Raw genomic sequence first — 25,249 nt, 5'->3', positions numbered from 1 at the left:
CCAGATTGAATAGTGTTCTTGAGCAGAGTAAAACAAATGCGATCTAAGAGTAAATTTTTTCTAAGACCAAATGACTGACCCTCCATTTAGGGCAAATATATAGTGACACTTAACATGGTCTACACTGAAAAGGTTGAATGCATGGTGACTAAGAGCTCAAGGCAGGCAGGGCGCAGGCCTAAGAACCCTCTACATTTCACGTCTCAGTTGCCCTGATTCTTTTTAACAGAAACTTTTCACAGTCCACATTTTTATCTTATGGGAAGAAGTTATTAGTGTTGATCATAAGACCCAGCTCCTTTTAAGAGACTCTTCCTCTCACCCCACTCTCAGTTCAGTTCAGTCGCTCAGTCATGTCCGACTTTCTGCGACCCCAGGAACTGCAGCACGCCAGGCCTCCCTGTCCATCACCAACTCCCGGAGTCTACCCAAACCCATGTCCATTGAGTCGGTGATGCCATCCAACCATCTCATCCTCTGTCATCCCCTTCTCCTCCTGCCCTCAATCTCTCTCAGCATCAGGGTCTTTTCCAATGAGTCACATCAGGTGGCCAAAGTACTGGAGTTGCAGCTTCAACATCAGTCCTTCCAATGAACACCCAGGACTGATCTCCTTTAGGATGGACTGGTTGGATCTCCTTGCAGTCCAAGGGATTCTCAAGGGTCTTCTCCAACACTACAGTTCAAAAGCATCAATTCTTTTGCACTCAGCTTTCTTTATGGTCCAACTCTCACATCCATACATGACCACTGGAAAAACCACAGCCTTGACTAGATGGACCTTTGTTGGTAAAGTAATATCTCTGCTTTTTGATATACTCCCAGGAACCAGGTTCAAAAATTAATCTAAAAGAAAGGTTACTTTTAAAAGCCAGGAAGGTCCATAGATTCCATTTCTTTCAGTACTTTCATTTTATAGATGAAGCTCAGAAGGGTGACTTAAAACCAAGTGTTGGAAGGGGTTAATTTGGCTCCTAAGTTATACAAGTTCTCCAAGGTAAGATGTTCATGGTCCAGCATAGCCTGAAAGAAGCATGAGAGCCAGGCTGATCTTGAACACTTTGACAGTACCTCTTTTCTAAGTGTTCACCCATTTAAAGTTCAACTTCAGCCCTAGAATTTAAGGTAGTTTCTTACTTGGCCATGTGGTCCATAGAGCATATGCATGCATGTGTTCCACTATGCATATTTTGCATCTTATATAAGAAAAAAGAAGAAGAGGTTGGAGTAGTAGGTGGGGGCAGTGAGAGAAGGGACAATGTCCAACACCCGAGGTCCACTTTAGTCTCCTTGGGTTAGAGATAGTTGTTGGATCTTCATCCTACTTAAGAGATTTGTGGCTGAGTGGCAGAGCTAAACATATACTACTAGCTTCTGTTTCTATCCTGAAAATCCAATAGCTAATGTGAGGGACTAAGTAGGTGAAGGACAGGGAAGCCAGGTGTGCTGCAGTCCATGGCGTTGTGAAGAGTCAGGCACGACTGAGTGACTGAATGATGATGATGAAAATGAACCTTGACCAAATTCTTGGTTTTGGTGTTGAAGTCTATGCTATTAAACCTTACATTAGCAGATCATACTGTAGTCACAGAATATCAAGATTTAAAATGTATCTTAGAGATAAGCTAGTCTCAGCCTCTTTTCATATAAAGGAGGAACACCAGGAATGACTCCATATATATCCATTACTGGCAAAAAGGGATAATTCAGTAGTGCTTTGTTAACTTCAAAAATAGAAAAATTACTACCTCACAACACAAAATATTCCTTTCTTAGAAAGACCAAATTTGCTTCCCAATAACTTTCAACTTACTGGTCTAGTTTATTGTTGGAGTCACACAAAATCAGATTCCAGTTTTTATTGGTACGCTTTCAAATAGCTGAAGACAACAATCACATCTCCCATGGCCATTCCTTCTCTAGAGAAAAATACTTCCCCAAATGATATGATTTCCTGTTTCCTTCTCTTCCTAACTGCCTTGCTCTACATAAGCTCCTATTTCTTCAAGTGACAACAAGGAGTTTCAGCATGGAGTCTAAGGACTATTCAAAGGTAGTTTATTTTTGTACAGAGTTGACTAGGACTTAAGTTATTCTCTTGATGGGATTATACCTCTAAAAATGCAAAATGGCTTTTTGATGGCGTCATAACACATTATTAATATATTCACCTTAATTTAACCATAATAACCTGTATTCAAGCATGATTTTTCCATCTCAAACTTCAGCAATTTGTTTTCTAAGTCTATGCAGGCATCTCTTTCCATATGTATATATTTCTGTAAAATTTTTCTAGGGTTTACTATTTGAAGGGTTTCCTGAATCTTGTTTTTCATAATCCATAAATATGATAATGTCTTCGTTTAAGTTGCCAATAAGTACGGTGAATAATTAGATTAAATATAGAGCCTTTTGTTTCCTTCCAGGGAGAGGACAGTCTCTTAGCCAGCAGTTTCTGGACACATCTATTTAATCAGTAAAGAATCTACTTAACTGTCAATTTATATCTACTTTTCTCCTGAATATTGTGAGAGACTATCAAAAGCCTTACTGAAATACAGATACACAGTGAATTCAAGTCACCCTCTCTGACTTCCCAGGCTAATAAGAACTATATTATAGTTCTTATTATAAAGTTCTTATTATATAGTTCAAATTATAAAATATTCTTGGTTTAGCATGACTTTTCATGGTGAACCTATAATCATTGACCCTGATCTGAGTGTTAAGTTGTTCAGCACATAATTCTCAGAAGTCCTACGGGATACAGAGATGAGATCTTGGGAAAGCCTGTATGAGTGCTGGAATAGGGGGAAATCATTAGGAAGGAAGAAAGACCTCATACTTAATTCCTTACCTAGGCTATTAGGCACACGTCTGCTGGCCTGGTAAGCCATACCTTCTCCAAAGGCTGAGGAGAGAATGGTGTGCAGAACAAAGAAGGACTCACGAGTGCCTGGTTTTGTGGTAAAGTGTGCCATGGCACTTTGCTTGGACTACTTTGTCTAGACTTAATGATGCGTTATCTCCCATCAGGACGTACTTCCCGAGACAGCTGTGGGAACTTACATCTCTCCTAGGAAAGGTACTCAGTAACTTGAATTCATCCCATGGAAATCCTTTGGAAGCTACAAAATCAAAGACGATCTGGAGCTTATTGCTGGCTAGGAAACGCCGCTCGAGGAACTCGCCGCTTGGGGTCCGGATCCGCAGTTTGCTCACAGGCTCAGCAATTTCTTCCTTTGGCTCAGGAGGCAAGGCCTGCTCTAAGGAGAGCCTGATGGCCTGAAGAGGGCAAAAACAACGTGTTAAACTGCTGATAGATGGAACTGTGGGGGGTGGGGGAAGGAGACACTAGAAAAACCTGCTGGCTTCTAGAACCCATCAAAAAGTCATTGCCCATTTATTAACTAAGCCTAATACTTGAACAACAGAATCACGTGTTTTTCACCTTTTTAAATATCAGCACAATATGCAAGTAATTAAAATAAATCCCATCATGATGACACATTAAACTGATAGGTAACAACATAGAAAAGAAATTAATTTTTTACTGAAAGGCTCAGTATTTGTGATTGATGAAATAGGTATCGAACACCCAATTGCTTCCTTTCTGTGGTATGAATTAAGGCTATTAGAAGCATTTGCAAAAGCACGTGTGTGTGCAAACACACACACACACACACACACACACACACACACACAGATGGGGAGGTGGAGGGAAAGACAGAATGAAAGAGAGAGAAAACATACATTTCCCAAGTAGAAATGGCTGAAGACTTTGTAGAATTCTGGATAAGATATTAAAAATGAAATGGAGGAATGATTCTGCTTGGGGTTATGAAAATTTTTGGAAATAGTGGTGGTGGTTGCAAAATTGTGAATGTAATTCATGCCATTTAATCGTACTTAAAAATGGTTACAAAGGCAGATTTCTGTTATATATATTTTGTTTCAATACAAGAAAATGGAATGGAAAGAAAAGAAATTAAAATACCAGGTTTACTAGAGCAGACTATGGTCCCAGTTCCAGCCTTGCCACTACACTACTGCTGTCACAGTTGGCCAAGTCCAGATCTCTGGATCTAGAGATGGCAGATTCAAACACCTTAGGGTAAACTGTTGGGAGATCTCATGGCTAGGGTTGGGCTCTAGTTCTTAACCTAGTGTTATGTTGTTTCACATTCAAGATACCGCAGCAGAAGGACGTTAAAGGTCTCTGATGTCCCTGCCTATGGCAGAAACTCACTAAAACCATTTTGTTCCTAGCACTGGGGGAGGTTGCTTAGACAAATAAGCCTGGAATTGGCATGCTTAGCTTCACAGAAAGTAACCAGTTGTGTTTCTGGTTACTCTCGCTCTTTCATGTTCCCAGTTTTCATCAACAGGAAAAATAAAAATTTCTCCCAATTAATTTACAACTATTAAAATCAAGTAATATGAGTAACATGAGAGAGTTCCAAAGAATAGCAAGGAGAGATAAGAAAGCCTTCCTCAGCGATCAATGCAAATAGAGGAAAACAACAGAAGGGGAAGGACTAGAGATCTCTTCAAGAAAATTAGAGATACCAAGGGAACATTTCACGCAAAGATGGGCTTGATAAAGGACAGAAATGGTATGGACCTAACAGAAGCAGAAGATATTAAGAAGAGGTGGCAAGAATACACAGAAGAACTGTACAAAAAAGATCTTCACGACCCAGATAATCACGATGGTGTCATCATTCACCTAAAGCCAGACATCCTGGAATGTGAAGTCAAGTGGGCCTTAGAAAGCATCACTATGAACAAAGCTACTGGAGGTGATGGGATTCCAGTTGAGCTCTTTCAAATCCTGAAAGATGATGCTGTGAAAGTGCTGCACTCAATATGCCAGCAAATTTGGAAAACTCAGCAGTGGCCACAGGACTGGAAAAGGTCAGTTTTCATTCCAATCCCAAAGAAAGGCAATGCCAAAGAATGCTCAAACTACCACACAATTGCACTCATCTCACACATTAGTAAAGTAATGCTCAAAATTCTCCAAAGCAGGCTTCAGCAATACGTGAACCGTGAACTTCCAGATGCTCAAGCTGGTTTTAGAAAAGGCAGAGGAACCAGAGATCAAATTGCCAACATCCACTGGATCATGGAAAAAGCAAGAGAGTTCCAGAAAAACATCTATTTCTGCTTTATTGACTATGCCAAAGCCTTTGACTGTGTGGATCACAATCAACTGTGGAAAATTCTTTAAGAGATGGGAATACCAGACCACCTGACCTGCCTCTTGAGAAACCTATATGCAGGTCAGGAAGCAACAGTTAGAACTGGACATGGAACAATAGACTGGTTCCAAATAGGAAAAGGAGTACGTCAAGGCTGTATATTGTCACCCTGCTTATTTAACTTCTATGCAGAGTATATCATGAGAAACGCTGGGCTGGAAGAAGCACAAGCTGGAATCAAGATTGCTGGGAGAAATATCAATAACCTCAGATATGCAGATGACACTACCCTTATGGCAGAAAGTGAAGAGGAACTAAAAAGCCTCTTGATGAAAGTGAAAGTGGAGAGTGAAAAAGTTGGCTTAAAGCTCAACATTCAGAAAACTAAGATCATGGCATCTGGTCCCATCACTTCATGGGAAATAGATGGGGAAACAGTGGAAACAGTGTCAGACTTTATTTTTTTGGGCTCTAAAATCACTGCAGATGGTGACTGCAGCCATGAAATTAAAAGATGCTTACTCCTTGGAAGAAAAGTTATGAATATTGAAAAGCAGAGACATTGCTTTGCCAACAAAGGTCCGTCTAGTCAAGGCTATGGTTTTTCCAGTGGTCATGTATGGATGCGAGAGTTGGACTGTGAAGAAAGCTGAGGGCTGAAGAATTGATGCTTTTGAACTGTGGTGTTGGAGAAGACTCTTGAGAGTCCCTTGGACTGCAAGGAGATCCATCCAGTCCATTCTGAAGGAGATCAGCCCTGGGATTTCTTTGGAAGGACTGATGTTGAAGCTGAAACTCCAATACTTTGGCCACCTGATGCGAAGAGCTGACTCATTTGAAAAGACCCTGATGCTGGGAGGGATTGGGGGCAGGAGGACAAGGGGACGACAGAGGATGAGATGGCTGGGTGGCATCACCGACTCTATGCACATGAGTTTAAGTAAACTCCAGGAGTTGGTGATGGACAGGGAGGCCTGGCATGCTGCGATTCATGGGGTCGCAAACAGTTGGACATGACTGAGCAACTGAACTGAAGTGAACTGAACTGAATATGAGAGAAATTGGGATATACATTTTCTGAAAGCTCAACACAATTTTCCAAGTTGGTGTCACTCTTCCCTTTGGAGAAAGTACAATCACAAAAAACCACTCTATTAAACAACTCTCAGGTAAAAGGGGAAATATAAATGAAAACTACAGAGTATCTAGAAAACAATGACTATTGAAATTTCATATTCATATTAGAATGTAAGGGATTCAGTTAAAGCCGTACTCAGAGGAAATTTGTAACTCTAAAATTCTTATATAATTCAAAAAGAAAGAATAAAAATAATTAAGAATGAGGCTTAAAAAACTAGGAGAAAAAAAATCTCAATAAAACAAATGGAAAGTAAGCTGAGAAGAAAATAAAACTAAAAGCATAAAGGAATTACATTAGAAAAAAGAAAAACATAACTAGTAACCAATAAATAGGCTGCTTCTTTGGAGAAAAATCAATAAACTTACAAAGTAATAAAAAGAAACACAAAAATGGTGACCTACAGAAGTGGGATAAACAGCGTAGAAGAAGTGACAGCATTTTCTGAATACACTGTTGAATATTTTTTACTTCTGACTTATATAAATGTATTACCTGTTAAAATATATTTAAAACAACTAACAGCAAAACAAAATCTGCTCAGACTCTAGTATGAATAAGAAATTACCTTCTGTGTTATTTATATAATCTGGTTGGTTCTTACACTGAAGTATTTTCAAAAAAGCATTAAAATTTTCTGTACTGTATAGAAAATCTAGTCTTTTCTATAATACTGAGGTCATTTTCCTTCTGGAGGCACTGAATTAATATCACCTACTTCATCCTGTGTGTTCAGTCATGTCCAACTCTTTGCAGTCCCATGGACTGTAGCCTGCCAGGCTCCTCTGTCCATGGAATTTTCCAGGCAAGAATACTGGAGTGGGTTGCCATTTCCTTCAAAGGGGATTATAAACATGGGATTATATACACAACATATGTAAAGTTCCCAGTGTGGTGTCTGAGACATAACAGGCTTTGGTTAATGGTTGCTTAGGGTTACACTGTCTAAATAGTCCTATACTCTCATATTTTATATGGTGAAATTGATACTCAGAAATGGAGACAAAAATATTGTTTAAAAACCAGAAGAATAGAAAGTTAAATCAGTTACTTTTATCTTTTTTTTTGGATACCACAAGAAGTTTATTTACTATTAGTGTTCTGAGTTAGCAATAAGTTTCAGCAAAATATTTTCAAATATTAAACTATTTTAGTAACACTGTCATATGTTAAAATCCCAATGAAGAGATGAACCCATGTACATCAAAATTAAGGTCCAATTATGTCTATTATGGCTTTCAGTATACTATATTATTGATACCTGTTTAATGTCTGGCTTTCCCACTAGCCTGCAGGCTCTGTAAGGATGTGAGAATATGTTTTTATTGTAACTACAGGGCATAGTACAAAATAGATGCTTACTATATATTTGATAACAGAAGCAATAAACTAACATGTTAACTGAAATACTGCATGTAAAAGTGCTTAGTATGGTGATAAGCATGTAGTAGGTGCTCAGCAAATGCTAAAAGAATCTGAATATCATGGCTTCTATTTCTAGGAACCAAGAACTGAACACCCTGAGTTTCCTTTCTTTGAGGTTGACTTCCTCCAGCATCAACTTTCTACATGTTGTCCATTAAGTTTCTACATGTGTCCTACAAGGGCCAGCTAACCAAGAGTTATTTAAAGGGTAAACTACCTCTATGGATTAGTTATTTTCTAAATATTAAGTTATTTTCTAAACTATTTTTCCTGATTATAAATGTAATATACATTTACTGTAAAAACTAGAGTAAGTGATAAGAAAGCATTACTAATTAATTCTAGATTCACCACCAAGAGAGAGCCACCAGTGGCATTAAGTATATTCATAGTGTTGTGTTGCCATCACCACTATCTGTTTCTAAAACTTTTCATCACTTCAGAATCTCTTCACTAATTTTCATTTAAATACACATTTTAAACTTTAAAAAACAAAATTTGAAACAGTGTTATACACAGCTGATACACGGTATCTTTTGTTAAAAGTTGTATTTTGTCATTGTTTTAAAGTTTTTATTGAAATATAACATACATGAAAAAGTGTACATATATTAAATATACAACTTGATAAATTTTCAGTAAGTGAACATTTCTGTATAACTAGCACCCTGATTAAAGTTCTCAGAATCCTTTTGTCCCCTTCTTGAGAATTACCTTCCTTAAAGTTAATCACTATCCTGACTTTTAACACTGCAGTTTAAAAAACTTTAGTCTACTAAATGTAATGTACGGTTAGAAAACAGGCTTTTGGTATGACAACCAGAGGTTCAAATCCTGGCCAATAGGCATATGACAGTCTTTATGAACTTCAGTTACCCTATTTAACAGGACCAATAATATCTTCCACATAAGGGTGCTTGTATAAAATGCAGTCACATTTATAAAACACTTAGCAAGTGCTGACACATGGTCAACACTCAAATTAGTCAGATGTGCCCAGCACTGAAGTTCATGCCATAACACTGTGCACACAGATGACAGAGCACAACAACAACTGTTGGTGTTGTTACCATTATCCCTTTGCATCTACTTTAAATCAGAACTTATGTGATATTTCCTGGTTTCTCTTCCTGTTTCTCTTTTAATCCACCTGTCTGCCTGCTTTCTATTTTGACATTTCCCTGCACAGTATAACAACAGATGCTACATTATTATCTGAACTCAACCAATTATACTATAGACAAATAAACAACAGTAGCTCATTACCCCGTTCATTGTGCACACAATGTCTGCTCCTCAATGCACCCAGTCTCCAGGGCTTTTACCCAGAATGAAAACAGACCTCAGATATCTATTCCTCACCAGTGATCCAATGTGGAAAACAATGGAGAGATACTAGGTAAGTCAGCAACCTTGGGATCTGAATACCCAAGTTTTACTGGCAAAAAAAAGAACAAAAATACATCAGTAACTCAGTTTCAAACTGGCTAAAAGCAAAGGCCTTGTGTAAGTAAATACTGTGGCAAAACAAATGACATAAAGGACAGCTACACTTGAATAGCAGTCATAGTAACACTATTGTTAAACTTCGGTTTGCTCAACAAATACAGTTTTTCATTTGCATTATTTTAGGTTTGTAACAAAACGAGGAAACCTAGTGTAAGTTGGAAATACAAACTGGTCTTGGGCTTTTTGTTTCACTAAAGTCAAATGAATATTCAAAGCATTCACATCTGAGGGATGAGAAATGAGGACTTTTTGAAGTGAAATTAAGCAGTAAAGACAGATATCCAAAAAAGATTGTCTCTATACAATTATGTTTTTTAAACAGAAAGTGTAAGGTACACCTACACCAACTTTTCATACGAATAATCCAAGACTGGTCTAACTTACACCCACACATACATACATAAATACATGCACACTCTCTTCTAGTCAGTTATGAGTACACACTAAATAACAATTTATAGCTGGCTGAAGCAGAGTGTGAAATAGGCTAAAGCTAACATTAATTAATTCCATGAACTCTTAAAATGAGCACCTATGTGTCACCTCCCATCTAGATGATGGGAAAATAAGAGGGAACAAAACAGATAAAATATTCTGCTTCCATGAGGCCAACATTTTAATAGGGTGGGAGAAAAATAAATATACACACAAGAAAATATACAGTTTGTCACATAATGATGAGTACTGTGGAGAAAAGAGCAGGAAGTATTGGTAAAGGAAGGTACTGCTGCTGCTGCTAAGTCACTTCAGTCATGTCCGACTGTGCGACCCCATAGATGGCAGCCCACCAGGCTCCTCCGTCCCTGGGATTCTCCAGGCAAGAACAATGGAGTGGATTGCCATTTCCTTCTCCAATGCATGAAAGTGAAAAGTGAAAGGGAAGTCGCTCAGTAGTGTCCAACTCTTAGCGACCCCATGGACTGCAGCCTACCAGGCTCCTCCATCCACGGGATTTTCCAGGTGAGAGTATGGGAGTGGGCTGTCATTAAGGGGAACATTAAATACCATAAACCTCGGTACAAATATTAATACAAATACCATAGGCCTCAGTGAGTAGAGGCCTAAAGGAAAGAAGGAGTCATATTTATATCTAAAAGAAGTATTATAGGCAGAAGTCACAATAAATGCAAAGCCAGAATGATCAGGTGGAAAGGGGTAGGAGTTGGAGTCATAGAGGAAGTAAAGGAGAAGAGTGATTAGATCGTTTGTCTTGAGTAGCCCACTTAAATGATTTTTTTCCCATTTAAAAATTTAGGTATAATTTATATATAGTAGCTCAGCTGGTAAAGAATCCACCTGCAATGCAGGAAAACCTGGTTTGATTTCTGGGTCAGGAAGATCCACTGGAGAACGGATAGGCTACCCACTCCAGTATTCTTGGGCTTCCCTTGTGGCTCAACTGTTAAAGAATCCTCCTGCAATGCAGGAGACCTGGGTTCAATTCCTGGGTTGGGAAGATCCCCTAGAGAAGGGAAAGGCTACCCACTCCAGTATTCTGGCCTGGAGAATTCCATGGACTGTATAGGCCATGGGGTTGCAAAGAGTCAGACACAACTGAGCGACTTTCATTTTCCCTTTCCTTGGAAGAAAAGCTATGACAAACCTAGACAGCATATTAAAAAGCAGAGACATTACTTTGCTGACAACAGTCCATCTAGTCAAAGCTATGGTTTTTCCAGTAGTCATGCAATGACGTGAGAGTTGGACCAAAAAGAACACTGAGTGGCAAAGAACTGATGCTTTTGAACTGTGGTATTGGAGAAGAGTCTTGAGAGTCCCTTGGACTGCAAGGAGATCAAACCAGTCAAACCACTTTCGCACATACACATATATAGTAAAACTCATCCTTTTAAATGCATAATTCAATGAATTTTGATAAATGCATACATTTGTTTAACCATCATCACCCATCAAGATAAAGAACAATTCTATCGTCTACCTCCCAATTCCCTTATCCCCCGGCAACCTGTTTTCTATCCCTAGTTTTGCCTTTTCCAGAATGTTATATAAATTTAGTTATAAATGTCATATAAATGGCTTCCTTCATTTAATGTAATGCATTTGAGATTTATCTATGTTGTTGAATATATCAGTAGTTCACTTCTACCTATTACTGATTGGTATTCCATTATGTAGCTATATTACAGTTTGATTACTCTTTCTCCAATTGAGGGACACTTGAGTAATTTCCAGTTTGGGGTGATTACAAACAAAGCCAATATAAACATCTGAGTACAGACTTCTGCATAAAAATACATTTCTCTGTTACTTTCATTTCATTGATATAAATACCTAGGTGTGACTGCTGGGTCATATGGTGTGTATATTATAACTTTATAAGAAAGTGCCAAATTATTTTCCAAAGTGGATGTGCTATCATTAATGATTCCCATCATTAATATATGAGCATTTCAGTTGCTCTTCATTTTTGCTACTACTTGGTATTGTCCTTTTTTTTTCTAAATACTATTCTATTGATAATTAGTGTGTATCTATTGTGGTATTAAGTTGCATTTCTCTAATGACTAATAATGTTGAGTATCTTCTCACATCTTTATTTGCCCTGATGTATATCTTCCTTGGTGAAGTGTCTGTTCAAATATTTGGCCCATTTTTAAACTAAGGGTTTTTAAAAAAAATTGAGTTTTGAGAGTTCATTATATATTTTGGATATTAGAAAGATGACTTTTCTATCAGTCTGTGGCTTGTCTTTTCAGTTTCTTAACGATGTCTTCTGAACACAAGTTCTTAATTTTGATGAAGTCTAAATATTTGTTATTTTTTGACTTGTGCTTTTGATGTCAGAACTAAGAAATCTTTGCTTCACTCAAAACCATGAAGGTTTTCTCCTATGTTTTCTTTTAGGGCTTTAATAGTTTTAGGTTTTACATTTAGGTTTATGACCCATTTTCAGTTAATTATTGAACATGATGTAAGATATGGATTGGAAGTGTTTTTACTGTTTTGTCTTCAATTTTGTTTTGCATATGGATATTCACTAGTTTGCAGCATCATTTGTTGAAAAGACCATCCTTTCTCCATTTTATTGTCTTGGCACTTTTTAAAAAATCAACTGACAATCCACACATGTGGATCTATTTCTGGATTCTTTGTTCTGTATCATGTATATATGGGACAATCATTTTGGCAATCCCCACACTGTCTTGATTATACTGTCTTGAAATCTAGTAGTGTAAATCCACTGACCCGTTTCTTTCACAACTGATTTTTGGCTATTCTAGTTCTACTGGCTTTTCATAAAATTTTAGAATCCATTTGTGAATGTCTAGAAAAAGAAAAAAAATCCTGCAAAGATTTTGACTGAAATCACTGTAAAGATTTTAGCTTTTATTTTGAGATATGAAGACAGGTGATGTGAAATGACATGATATGCCAATTGTTTTAAGAAGAATGTATCAAAAGACATATAGGAAAGGCAAAATGGAGGCATGGAGTCAAGCTGCGAGGATACTAAAGTAATCAAGGTGACAGAAATGGTTGCTTAGGTGAGGGTGGTAGCAATGGGGTTAGTGAGGAGCATGTGAGTTCCACATATATTTTGAAGGTAGAGTCAACAGGATTTGCTCATTAAATAGGGACATGAAAGAGAGAAGTTCCAAGCTTTTTGGCTCAAACAACTGGAAAGATTTTCCACTTATGATAGGGAAGACTGTGGAAGGTAAGATTGGGTGGGGAGAGTAAGATCAGTTGTTCAGTTTAAGATATGTTAAATTTGTGATGCCTATTAGACATGTAAATGGAGATGATGGGCTGGCAATTATACATTCATGTCTGGAGTTCAAGGAATGGGAGGAGATGGAAATATAAATTTGGGGGCCAAATGTATAGACAGTACTTAAAATCATAATTAATAAATGAGATCATCAAATAAGTGTAATAGATCTTATACAGGTATTACTGGTCTGACCCAATCCTAGAGCCATTCTCTGCTCCTGGCAACCAATCATCAATCTAGAGGATATAAAAGCTTACTAAAAATACAGCCTCACTGCTGGATAAAGTAAATCAAGGCAAATGAGATCATATTTCATAAACTGATATTCAGATATATGATTTTTGGGCTGCTTCTGGATATGAAGAACAGGCTTCAGGTAGTAGTTCGGATACCATGAAAATGAAATTTCTAGTTTAATGGTTCACAAGGCTAGTGCAGAATACTTTAAGTGGAACCACCTAAGCAATGCTGCTGCTGCCGCTAAGTCGCTTCAGTCGTGTCCAACTCTGTGCGACCCCAGAGACAGCAGCCCACCAGGCTCCCCTGTCCCTGGGATTCTCCAGGCAAGAACACTGGAGTGGGTTGCCATTTCCTTCTCCAATGCATGAAAGTGAAAAGTGAAAGTGAAATCGCTCAGTCGTGTCCGACTCCTCGCGACCCCATGGACTGAGCCTACCACGCTCCTCCGTCCATGGGATTTTCCAGGCAAGAGTACTGGAGTAGGGTGCCATTGCCTTCTCCGACCTAAGAAATAAGTCTCTATAATTATAGTAAGGTGTATTTATATATTGTCACCTTCCTTACTAAGTTGTTGCAGAGATTCAACAAGTTAATATCTGTAAAGTGCTCAGCACAGAGTTTAGGACACATTAACTGCTCAAGAATTGATGCTTTTGGACTGTGGTGTTGGAGAAGGCTCTTGAGAGTCCCTTGGACTGCAAGGAGATCCAACCAGTCCATCCTAAAGGAGATCAGTCCTGGGTCTTCACTGGAAGGACTGATGTTGAAGCTGAAGCTCCAATACTTTGGCCACCTGATGCGAAGAGCTGACTCATTGGAAAAGACCCTGGTGCTGGGGAAAGATTGAGGGCAGGAGGAGAAGGGGATGACAGAGGATGAGATGGTTGGATGGCATCATCGACTCGATGGACATGGGTCTGGGTGGACTCCAGGAGTTGGTGATGGACAGGGAGGCCTGGCGTGCTGTGGTTCATGGGGTTGCAAAGAGTCGGACACGACTGAGCAATTGAACTGAACTGAACTGCTCAACAGACAGTGACATGCTGATGGCAAAATTGATTATCATTATGGTCCAGTGTAATGGTATTATCTATGTGAAAAGAAGCAACTTACCTAAGATGAAAACACAAACTATAAAAAACAGTTTTAGTTTAATAACCTGTTCATGGTGCCACCTTCATTCTTCCTGTGTAGAATAATAGATAAAAAGAATACTGGATCGGAGTTCTGGTTCTGCCTTTACTAGACAAATGCTAGGTAAGAATTTTAAAATAGGCATTTTAATCCTGCTATGATCTTATTTTCTTCATCTGTAAGATGGTAATGATTGTTATCTCCCATAATCCATTTTGTAGGATGGTTGTGAAGATTAAATCAGAGAATTGAAGAGAAGTGCCAATGTTTTTAATTCCATGTTCTTCTGTTCTCTCATTTAGTGGTCTTTAATATTGCTTAGGATTTTCTACTTGAAGAGGCATAAAGATTGAAAGGAACCAACTCTGGGTAGATAGGCAAAAACATAGTGTTAGAATTTTCTGTTTGAGGAAACCAGCAGCAAAAGGGAATAGCTTTGGGTCCATTCTTTCCTACCCATGATTCCCCAAAACCTGGCCTTTCAGCACTTAGCTCTAGTGATTGAGACTGTGTTCCAAATTTGCCCATTTACAGTTCTGAGGAAGTCCTATGTTTTTCTCCCTTTTTTCCAGCCCATACCTTTTGCCATTCGTCCAGTCACCTATCTATTCAATCCATCCAAAATACTCTTCTACTTCATCTTTAACCACCAATGTATTATCAGTCCTCCAAAGCTTCCTTCCTCTGTTAAGTCTTCTCGTTGCCTTCCTAGTCAGAGGTCATCTTCCTCCAAACCTGCTATTCTAATGGTTTTTACCATGTGTATTATGTTTTCCTATAGTTATTTGGTATTCATCTACCCCCCTGTACTAAACAGTGAGTTCCTTGAGGGTACAGGCTGTCTCACACTTGCTAGATAGTACCCACAGTACCAGACTCATTGATCTGTACACACAAAAATATTAACAAATATTTGCTGAATATTGACTGATTAAAGTCTTGGGAGTCAACAATCTTAGTTGAAACCTTCCCTACTTACTCCAAACTCAGTGACAAAAAACAATATTCAGGAAAGATTTCTTAAAGGATATGTAGTTCATACATTTCTTTAAAAATAAATTTTTAAAAAAATTTTTGGCTGCGCTAGGCCTTTGTTGCTCACAGGCTTTCTTTAGCTGTGGCACATGGGGGCTAGTTTCTAGTTGCAGTGCACAGGCTTCTTACTGTAGTGGCTTCTCTTGTTGCAGAGCATGGGCTCTAAGTCACGCAGGCTTCAGTAGTTGTGGCTCCTGGGCTCAAGAGCACAGGCTCAACAGTTGTGGCACATGGGCTTAGCTGCTCTGCGGCATGGGGGAATCTTCCCAGATCAGGGATTGAACCCATGTCTCCTGAATAGGCAGGCAGTTTCTTTACCACTGAGCCACCAGGGAAGCCCCATACATTTCTTTAATTATGATAAAATCCATTCTTTAAACTGAACTATCAGAAAACTGTATTGTTTGAGCCTTTGCAGAGATGCTTTCACTAAATTGTGCTCTGGTCTTATGACTTTAAAGTTGAAAGTTGTAAGAAGCTGTTATACATGACTTGCTATTGCTATTACAGCTACTGGATATACTTGAGAACAGTATTCACCATACTGCATACTTTCCTCTCGAACAGGAACCATATGGAACATTGCTCTATGGTCTTTGTGCTTGAAAAATCTAGGCACCTTCTGAGGGACTGTAACATCAGCTTTTATCTGATATTATAGACAGAGTAACACCTGTAAACAATCATATTTTCCTTTAGCCCAAGAGAAGCAAATAACAAATTCTGTGGCAAATGTACAGAACTCAGTCATATGCATTTGGTGTCTCTGCTGGATTATCTGTTGTCAACATATTAATCTTATCTTTGGCTTTATCTTCCTTAATTTACCTTGTCTTGATTTCTTCATCTTTTCTTTTGCTTTTAATCCATTTGAATCAAATTGCATGTATTTATGTCAGTTATTTGAAATTCATTTTGGAAAGAGTAAGTAGATATATAAATTAGGAAGACAGCACAAATTTTTCTTGTCATTTCTTTTTTTTTCCCCTTCAGAATAGTCTTACAGACTTTCACCTTATCATGGCCAAGGACCAGATCAAATGCATTCCTAGATTTTACTGATTTTACTTCAGGACTTACCATAGCAAAATAAAGCCAATTCTGAAGGAATTTTCCTGTAACCAAGGTGATCTAACTATTCAGTACTTCATTTTTCTAAAGAATGTTGTAATACTTAGAGATAATGAAAATAATAAAACCATTCTTGTTTCTCTACAATTACATAGCTTAGGTTTTCTGGTTAGAAAGGGATGCAGTGTTACTGTGAAAAGTCAGGTGACTCGGTTTCTAGTCCAGATTATGTGTCCAACCAGTTTAGTGACCATAAGCAAACTGGATAATCTCCCTGGGTCTCCGTTTTTTCAGAGGTTTCAAAATACCAGCTTTTCCCAAAGAGACATTTATTATACACTAGTGTGCTGAAATATGTTAACTGGTGCTCCATGAAAAAATAGGAACTGAGTCTGGATAGCACTGAATTAAATTGAGATAGGTGCTCGTGCTCAGTTGTGTCTATGACTCTTTGCAACTCCATGGACTGTAGCCCATCATGCTCTTCTGTCCACAGGATTTTCCTGGCAAGAATACTGGAGTGGGTTGCTATTTCCTCCTCCAGGGGTTATCTTCCTGATCCAGGGATCGAATCCGTGTTTCCTGAGTCTCCTGCGCTGGAGGCAGATACTTTATCCCTGAGCCACCAGGGAAGTCCAAACTAAGATAAGCAGAAGATAAAGAGTTTCTCAGTGGTGGGATTTATAAAAGCCATTAATGCAGCTCTCTGAGGGAAAGGATAGTTCAGCATTACCTGAAGTTGTTTTTGGGAGTACACCAAAGGACAAGTTCAAGTAATGACTAACTGCAAAGTATGACTTATCCTTTCTCCCCCTGCGTCCTGTCCTTACACATGTTTATAGCTGGTACACACTTCCACTGAAGTATGCTAAAGGATATTTATGGGGTTTTCTATGAGAGGACAAGCTTTACCAACATTGGAAAGAGAGAAAATTTTAGCGAAGGGTAAATAAGGTAAATCATCAGAAGAAAGTACATATGCTACCAAGCTCAAGATCCCTTGGAGATGGGAAAAGCTACCCACTCTAGTATTCTGGCCTAGAGAATTCCATAGTCCATGGGGTTGCAAAGAGTCGGACATGACTGAGTGACTCACTTCCACTTTCTAGGTCTAAAACAGGCAGTTAATTGTGTACACTTGGCATCTAGCAAATATATGTTGAAAATATACTATTAGAGAGAAAGCAAGCACATTTGTGAAAGAGCATAAAAGTAAAAGTTCTAATATTTTAAAACTATATTTCTTGGGACTTCCCTTGTAGTCCAGTGGCTAAGACTCCATATTTTCAACGCAGGGGTGTGCTTAGTCACTCAGTTGTGTCTGACACGACTCCACGGACTGTTGCCTGCCAGGCTCCTTTGTCCATGGAATTTTCCAGGCAAGAATACTGGAGTGGGCTGCCATTTCCTACTCCAGGGCATTTTCTGGACCCAGGGTTTGAACCCAGGTCTCCCACCTGGCAGGCAGATTCTTTACCAGTGTGCCACCTGTGAAGCCCTCAATGCAGGGGGCTTGGGTTCAATCCCTGGTAAGGAAACTAGATCCTGCATGCCACAACTAAAGATGCTGGAATTAAGACCCTTTGCAGCCAAATAAATAAATACTTTTTAAAAACACTGTATTTCTTGAAATAGCCTAAAAGTATAGTGACAAATCTCTTATCCAAACTTTTATGAAACTCTACACACATGATTCCTATGGTCATACACAATGAAAAATGGCCTTGTACTGGAATGGAGTAAGCAAAAGAGCATGAGCTTGGTACACAGTCATAAAGACCTAAGTGAGAATCTCAGCTGTTCCCATTTCTATGTGTGACTTCTCAATGAGCTTCAGTTTTCTCACATGTGAAGAGAAATCTCTAACCTTATAGCTTGTTTTAATGGTCAATAAGTAAACACAGGTAAAGCAGCTGGCAGAGTACTTGACACAGAAGATGTTCAACAAAGTTATTTCTACCTTCCATTATTGAGAGTCTTCAGCATGTACAAAGACTAGAGTTTGTCAGGTATAGTATCTTGCACATATGTGATAGGCACTCAATAAGTGTTTGAACATGAATAAACTCTGATTTCCAAACGGTGAAATCTTACGCATTTCTCAAGACCTACCTCAAATATCACCTCTTCTATAGTGTTGTCTGATTTCAAAAGCTGTGAAAGATTTTCACTTTGCCCCTAAACTCATAAGTATTTTGCTTTTATTTCTCTCATGTTATTTAGCACCTTTTTCCTTGATCTGCTGTTAATTGTAGACATGTTGCAACTTCCCTACAACATGTAATCTCTTCTTGCAGGCAGAAAATGTCTTTCTAGGCTTTGTTTCTCTTTCAGTGCTAAGCATAATTCTTATTCAAAAATCATTTGTTGATGCTGGAGAGGGTGTAGAGACAAGGGAACCCTCCTACACTGTTGGTGGAAATGTAAATTGGTGTATTCACTATGGAGAACAATATGGAGGTTTCTTTAAAAACTAAAAGGAGAGCTACCACATGATCCAGCAATCCTACCCCTGGGCATATATCCAGAAAGGATTAAAAGCTCTAGTTTGAAAAGATACATACACCTCAGTGTGTTTACACTGAGGTATAAACAGCAGCCCTGTTTACAAAAGCCAAGACATGGAAGCAACCTAAGTGTCCATCAACAGATCAATGGATAAAGAAGATGTGCTACCTATACACGATGGAATATTACTCAGCCATAAAAAAGAATGAAATATTGCCATATGTGGCAACATGGATGGACCAAGAGATTACCATACTCTTGTGAAGTAAGTCAGACTAAGAAAGACCAATATTATGGTTATCAAAAAGGAAAGAAGGGGAAAGGGATAAAATAGGAGTGTGGGATTAACACACTACTATATAAAAAATAAACAAAAATAATTTATTGTATATCATAGGGAACTATATTCAAAACCTTGTAATTATCTATAATGGAACAGAATTTGAAAAAAAAATGTGTGTGTGTGTGTGTGTGTGTATCTGAATCATTTCTCTGTACACCTGAAACTAACACTATGTTGTAAAATCAACTATATATCAATTTTTAAAAATCTGCTGAATAAGTTATGAGGCAGCATCCTCTGACAAAGAATGAAGACTAATGGAGTTTTCCTCAGCCCAAGTTAGGGCCCTCCAGGCTTTTCCATCACTTGCTTCCTCTTTTGATAAATGAATTTGGCCATTAATTTCATGTCTAGCAAAAAGTTCTAAAAGTCCTTTTCTGCGAGCCATCCAAGGAAGTCATTTGATACCACTTCCTTTTTTTTCCCATTGCACTTCAGATAAATCACTAGAATACCTTTTACAAATATTATGTAATTTTATTTTTATAAGACTATGAATTCCTGGAAGGGAGGACCCATAGCCCTGTTCCTAAAGATTTCAGACATGTACTAAGTAGGCAAAAAATATTTGCAAAATGAGTGAATGAAAAATTCTCTACGTTATCATAGACATGACATGAACTCAAGGGGGAAAAAAAACATCAGCTAAGCTAAATGGATTTCTCATAATTAGGGGCCCAGTGCAAGACGTTGTAGGAGTAATTCTCTTTCTCTGGTGGGTATAGTGAAGTCTGGGAAAAGGGGAGAAAACACAGTCTTTGTGGGGTGAGACAATATTCAGGAAGGATGGGAATATCTGTCAGGCAGGAAAGGGGAGAGGAATTGAGAAGAATAGAAAACCATGAATCTAGTACAAGGTCAAGCTTTCTAAGAGTTCAAAAACATAACAGATCAGGAATGATTCTTCTTAAAAAAGGTTAGTTTTCCATACTAAAATGAGTCTGGGAAAAGTGGAAAGAATTAAGTTATAAGACATATTAACATCCTTAGTAGCAAATGCAATGGAAATAGACGTAGCATTTTAATAACTTTTCTAAAAATTATGCCCTACCTCACGTTCTTCTTCTTGTTCTTTTCGAATCTGTTCCAAACGAAACTGTTCTGCCATCTCTCTCTCATGAGCTTCCCTCTGTTGATAAAAAAGAATGGAATTCAACACTCAATAAACACTGGTCTACTTAAAAAAAGAAAAAATCCATTCTTAGCATGGCCCAGAGGTACACTATAGTAATGAAAATGTTTCTCTCTGGAACAAAGATGGAAATTAAAGCAACAACAAAGCATAGGTCTTGGATCATGTTTAGGTTCCTATTAAACTTGTGTTTAGGTGCTCTGGGTATTGCAGCATTCAAGATCCTTTAGAGTCTTTCTCTGGTCATCCTTTCTGGTCTTTTCTGCTACCTCAGTTCAGTTCAGTTCAGTCAGTCGGTCATGTCAGACTCTTTGCCACCCCACGGACTGCAGCATGCCGGGCTTCCCTGTCCATCACCAAGTCCTGGAGCTTGCTCAAACTCATGTCCATCAAATTGGTGATGCCATCCAATCATCTCATCCTCTGTCATCCCCTTCTCCTCCTGCCTTCAATCTTCCCCAGCATCAGGGTCTTTTCTAATGAGTCAGTTCTTTGCATCAGGTGGCCAAAGTATTGGAGCTTCAGCATCAGTTCTTCCAATGAATATTTAGCACTGATTTCCTTTAGGATTGACTGGTTTGATCTCCTTGCAATCCAAAGGACTCTCAACAGTCTTCTCCAGCAACACAGTTCAAAAGTATCAGTTCTTCAGCACTCAGCTTTCCTCATGGTCCAACTCTCACATCCAGACATGACTACTGGAAAAACCATAGCTTTGACTAGATGGATCTCTGTTGGCAGAGTAATGTCTCTGTTTTTTAATACGCTGTCTAGGTTTGTCACAGCTTTTCTTCCAAGGAGCACATGTCTTTTCATTTCATGGCTACAGTCACCAACCTCTCCTGTACCCAAATATCAAGTCAGCCTCTGTCATGAACCCCTGCTTTCTGCCCTTCCTGCTAGCATATATTACTTCCTCTCTTATCTCTCTTTCTCTATCTGGTTGGAATAAACAGCCTCTTCTATGAAACCCTTCCAAGTACATTCCCGCTTCTTGGCTGTCCATAAAAGCTTTCCACTGGAAATTCTGTTCATTAAACTCTTACAGAACTCAGGGCTTCCCTTATGACATTTACGATCCTTGCCCAAGTGTTCCAGCTATCTGTGCTCTTAACTTAATCTACTCTCCACCACAGTGAGCCTTCTTTCGAGGGTAAGAAACTGTGGCTTATTTATTTTCCTCTTGTGGAAGTGTGTGCTCAAAAGCACTAAATAAGCCCAGTGGTTCTCAACCCTGACTGCACATTAAAATCACCTGAAGAGTTTTTAAAACATTGCTAAATTTCACCATAGGCTGATTAAAGAACAAATGAAGTAAATACTAGGCCCATTTGTATCTTCATTTCTCATGATTCTTGAAAAAGCTATATCTTGTCAAAATGGACCATGCTTTAAGAACCAGAGGCAGAATTATATTCTTTCTGTTAACTGAATCCAGCTTTCTCCAAGGCAAAGCCACCTCTCATGGATCAAGATGATTAAAGGACTGGCACTTAAATAATCAAAGACTATTTAGGACTGATGTCTTTATCCCAGAAGTCCCTTGACCAAACCTACCTTTGCTCTGTCAGCCTCAAGTGAAAGGCGATAGGCCTCATCTTGTTCTCTCTTCACATTTTCTCTGGCTTCTCGTTCATCCTTATTAAGAAAGGAAAATATTCAATGCATTTTACCACATTACTGTTTTTTAAAGAAAAAAACAATAATCCCCTTGTCTTATCCCTGTATAAATTTATTATAATTAACAAGGCACTTATAAAGTATACAGCATAAACAAGTAATAAGGTGCACAGCACAGTATACAGTGAAAATAAAAAGTTTGAAGCTGAGTGCCACCACTTACAAATTGTGTGACCTTGGGTAAGTTATTTAGGTTCTCTAGGTCTTAGTTTCCTCAACTATAAAAAAGAAACAACATTTGTCTCATAGGGTTGTTGTGAGAATTCAATACCATATTATATAAACTATTAATATCTAGAAAAGTACTTGACATTTAGTTCATTTTCAGTGATTAGTTCCTTTCTCTTTTTCTCCTGATTTTTCTAAGATAAACTTGGAGACTGTCAGAACTGGGCCTAAGGGTTGGGGGACAGAAAAAGACTAGGAAGTAATCCCCTGGTCAGCACAGAAAGAGGCTGAAGTGTCACCGCTAAAGCTTGGTTGTGCTGTGCTGTGCTTAGTCGCTCAGTCATGTACGACTCTTTGTGATCCCCTGAACTGCAGCCTATCAGGCTTCTCTGTCCATGGAATTCTCCAGGCAAGAATACTGGAGTGGGTTGCCATGCCCTCCTCCAGGGATCTTCCTGACCCAGGGATCAAACCCAGCTCTTCTGCACTGCAGGTGGATTCTTTACCATCTGAGCCATCAGAGAAAGTATTTCCCCATAACATTCACACTCATGAAGTGTACATAATGTAGAAGTTATTTGAGTTGAAGATCTTTTAGAATATTTTTAATGTCAGAAGTGATTATGCCATCTGCCTACATTTAAACTGTGATGTTATATGAAATTAAGTTAATTCAACTACCAGAATTTATTTGTTAAATTCTGGAGTATAGCCAATATATCAAGGTGCTGTGCTGTGCTTATTCACTCAGTCGTGTCCAACTCTTTGTGACCTCATGAACTGCAGTCCACCAGGCTCCCCTGTCCTTAGGGATTCTCCAGGCAAGAATACTGGAGTGGGTTGCCATGCCCTCCTCCAGGGGATCTTCCCAACCCAGGTATCAAACCCAGGTCTCCTGCATTGCAGGTAGATTCTTCACCGACTGAGCCAGCAGGGACATATTTATCAATACGTGTACTTAAATTTAATAAATACCCACATTGGTTGACATTAGAGTAGAGCTTCCTTTTATGGTTATTTTGCAGGATAGGTTGAATCATATAAAGTCATCAATATTTGCTGGCTTTTGACCCATAAAAATGGATATTTGGTACGGTTTAACTTAATTCTTTCTTTTTGTCTCCTTGATTCAATATATGTTTACTCAGGCTGAGTATATGCTCAGCACTGTCTTAGGTGCACCCTGTGATATCTACTCAAGGTTGGCCTTCTCCCTGAAGTCTCATACTCCTTTTGGTTTCAATGATCCCATTAACTCTACAATCTCTGGTATAAATAGTAACATTTCATTGATTCCTAGTCTTTCAAATAAAAAATTATAAAGAATTAGATGCTGCCGTCCTGAAGTTAATTGCTATACTATCTATGATGAAGTATGCCAGGGAAATTTAATGTTACAATAAAATATCAGGAACAATGTTTAACCTGAGAGTCACTTAGATTGCAAAGTAATCAGGATAATTTACAAGCCATGTAATATTATTACACATGAATAAAACTAGGTTGTAAAAACTTCTACTTGGAGACTTAGTACTTAGCTATTAGTATTTTCATTTTAAAGAAATAGAAGCATATTCCTTTAAAAATATCTTCATTGATTCCAACGGGTATTTCCCACTTTGGTCTACATACTACAGTTTTACTATGACCAGGTAAAACCAGACTGATGAGACATATTTTGTATATTTCTGTTTATATTTACATTTGCCTAACTCATAACTTTGTAAGCACCTCCCTCCCCCAATATACAAGCTTGTACAGAGTGGACACTTAATAGCTCTTTTGGCCATGGCTGATCTATATTTGACGTATAATATCTTATTTTTTCACCGAGAGAGGTAATGAGAAGATTAGTAGACCTGTGTTCAAGTTCCAGCCATGCTATTAGCAAGCTGTGTATTCTTGGGTAAACAGTGTCTCCCTTTTCAGTCATTTATTAAGTTGAAGAATCAAATTTTTAAGGATTCTGTGCCTTTCTAAACAAGTCTATCTTTCCAAATTTAGATATCCCTAATATTATCAACAACCTATGGGAGTTCTCTTTTAATATTTCAAATAGGGAAATATTTAAGATGCTTAAAATTTTAACTGTAACATACTTTTGATCCCATCCGCAAATTAGTTTAGATTTCTCTTGTAACATCCTGTACTTTCCCTTTAAAAACATTTATCACAATTGTATTGTTATGTGATTGTTTATTTAATGTGAGAGTCCCCCATGACAACTGTAAGCACCATAAAGGCAGGGACCTTGTCCATATTACATACCGTTATACTATAAGTGTTTTGCACAATGCCTAACTTTTGGGAGGCATTTAACAAGCATCTGTTGAATAAATGAACTGCCTTTCCAGGCATAAAACATTTATTGTCTACTGTAAAAATTAGGGAGGAAAATGATACAGCTCATTCACAAAGCAGCTCCATCTGAGTCAATGAAATTGACTAGCTGGTTAGAAATGACCTGTTACGACACTATGTACACACCACAAAGGGATCTTCTAAAAGCTCTATGAGCACAAATACAGTCTAGGATAGAAGTATTCTAGGTGAACAGCTCTGTTTTAAAACAGACTGTTGCAGATATGAAAGGTCATTAAATACAGGGATCCATGGCATAAAATGTGGCACCTGTTGTGACAGGACTTCCTAAGCCAGCTAACTTTCTTCCTTCCCTCTCCCCTCTTCTCCCTTCTATTTCTCTGCCCTTCTTTCTTTCTTACAAATATTTTTTAAGCACCAATTTTACTTTAGGCATCACACTAGCAGTGTGAAGCAGGAATACAGAATACAGAAGCAGGACACAGTTTAATAGAGGAAAACATAGATAATTATACATGGACCACCTTTATCATTATTTTGGGTATCTACTGATTTACTGTGACAAGTTCAGTGTTCAAATTTTGCATTATTTTCCTTTTGTTTC

General features: G+C 38.3%; 1 protein-coding gene across 2 annotated transcripts in view; it reads right to left on the bottom strand.

Moving 5' to 3' along the window:
* The window catches only part of FAF1 (Fas associated factor 1), a 499,974-nt gene that overhangs the window by 42,429 nt on the left and 432,296 nt on the right, over positions 1–25,249 (bottom strand). For both annotated transcript variants that reach the window (XM_027537300.1, XM_027537301.1), the window contains exons 16-18: positions 22,033–22,113; positions 20,395–20,472; positions 3,070–3,285 (exon numbers count right to left, since the gene is read on the bottom strand). In XM_027537300.1, coding sequence (XP_027393101.1) covers positions 3,070–3,285; positions 20,395–20,472; positions 22,033–22,113 — 375 coding nt within the window. The remainder of the gene's footprint in view (positions 1–3,069; positions 3,286–20,394; positions 20,473–22,032; positions 22,114–25,249) is intronic.

The sequence above is a fragment of the Bos indicus x Bos taurus genome, chromosome 3 (genome assembly GCF_003369695.1).
Source record: "Bos indicus x Bos taurus breed Angus x Brahman F1 hybrid chromosome 3, Bos_hybrid_MaternalHap_v2.0, whole genome shotgun sequence".
NCBI classification, from domain to species: Eukaryota; Metazoa; Chordata; class Mammalia; order Artiodactyla; family Bovidae; genus Bos; species Bos indicus x Bos taurus.
This window is presented reverse-complemented; position numbering and strand designations above follow the sequence as displayed.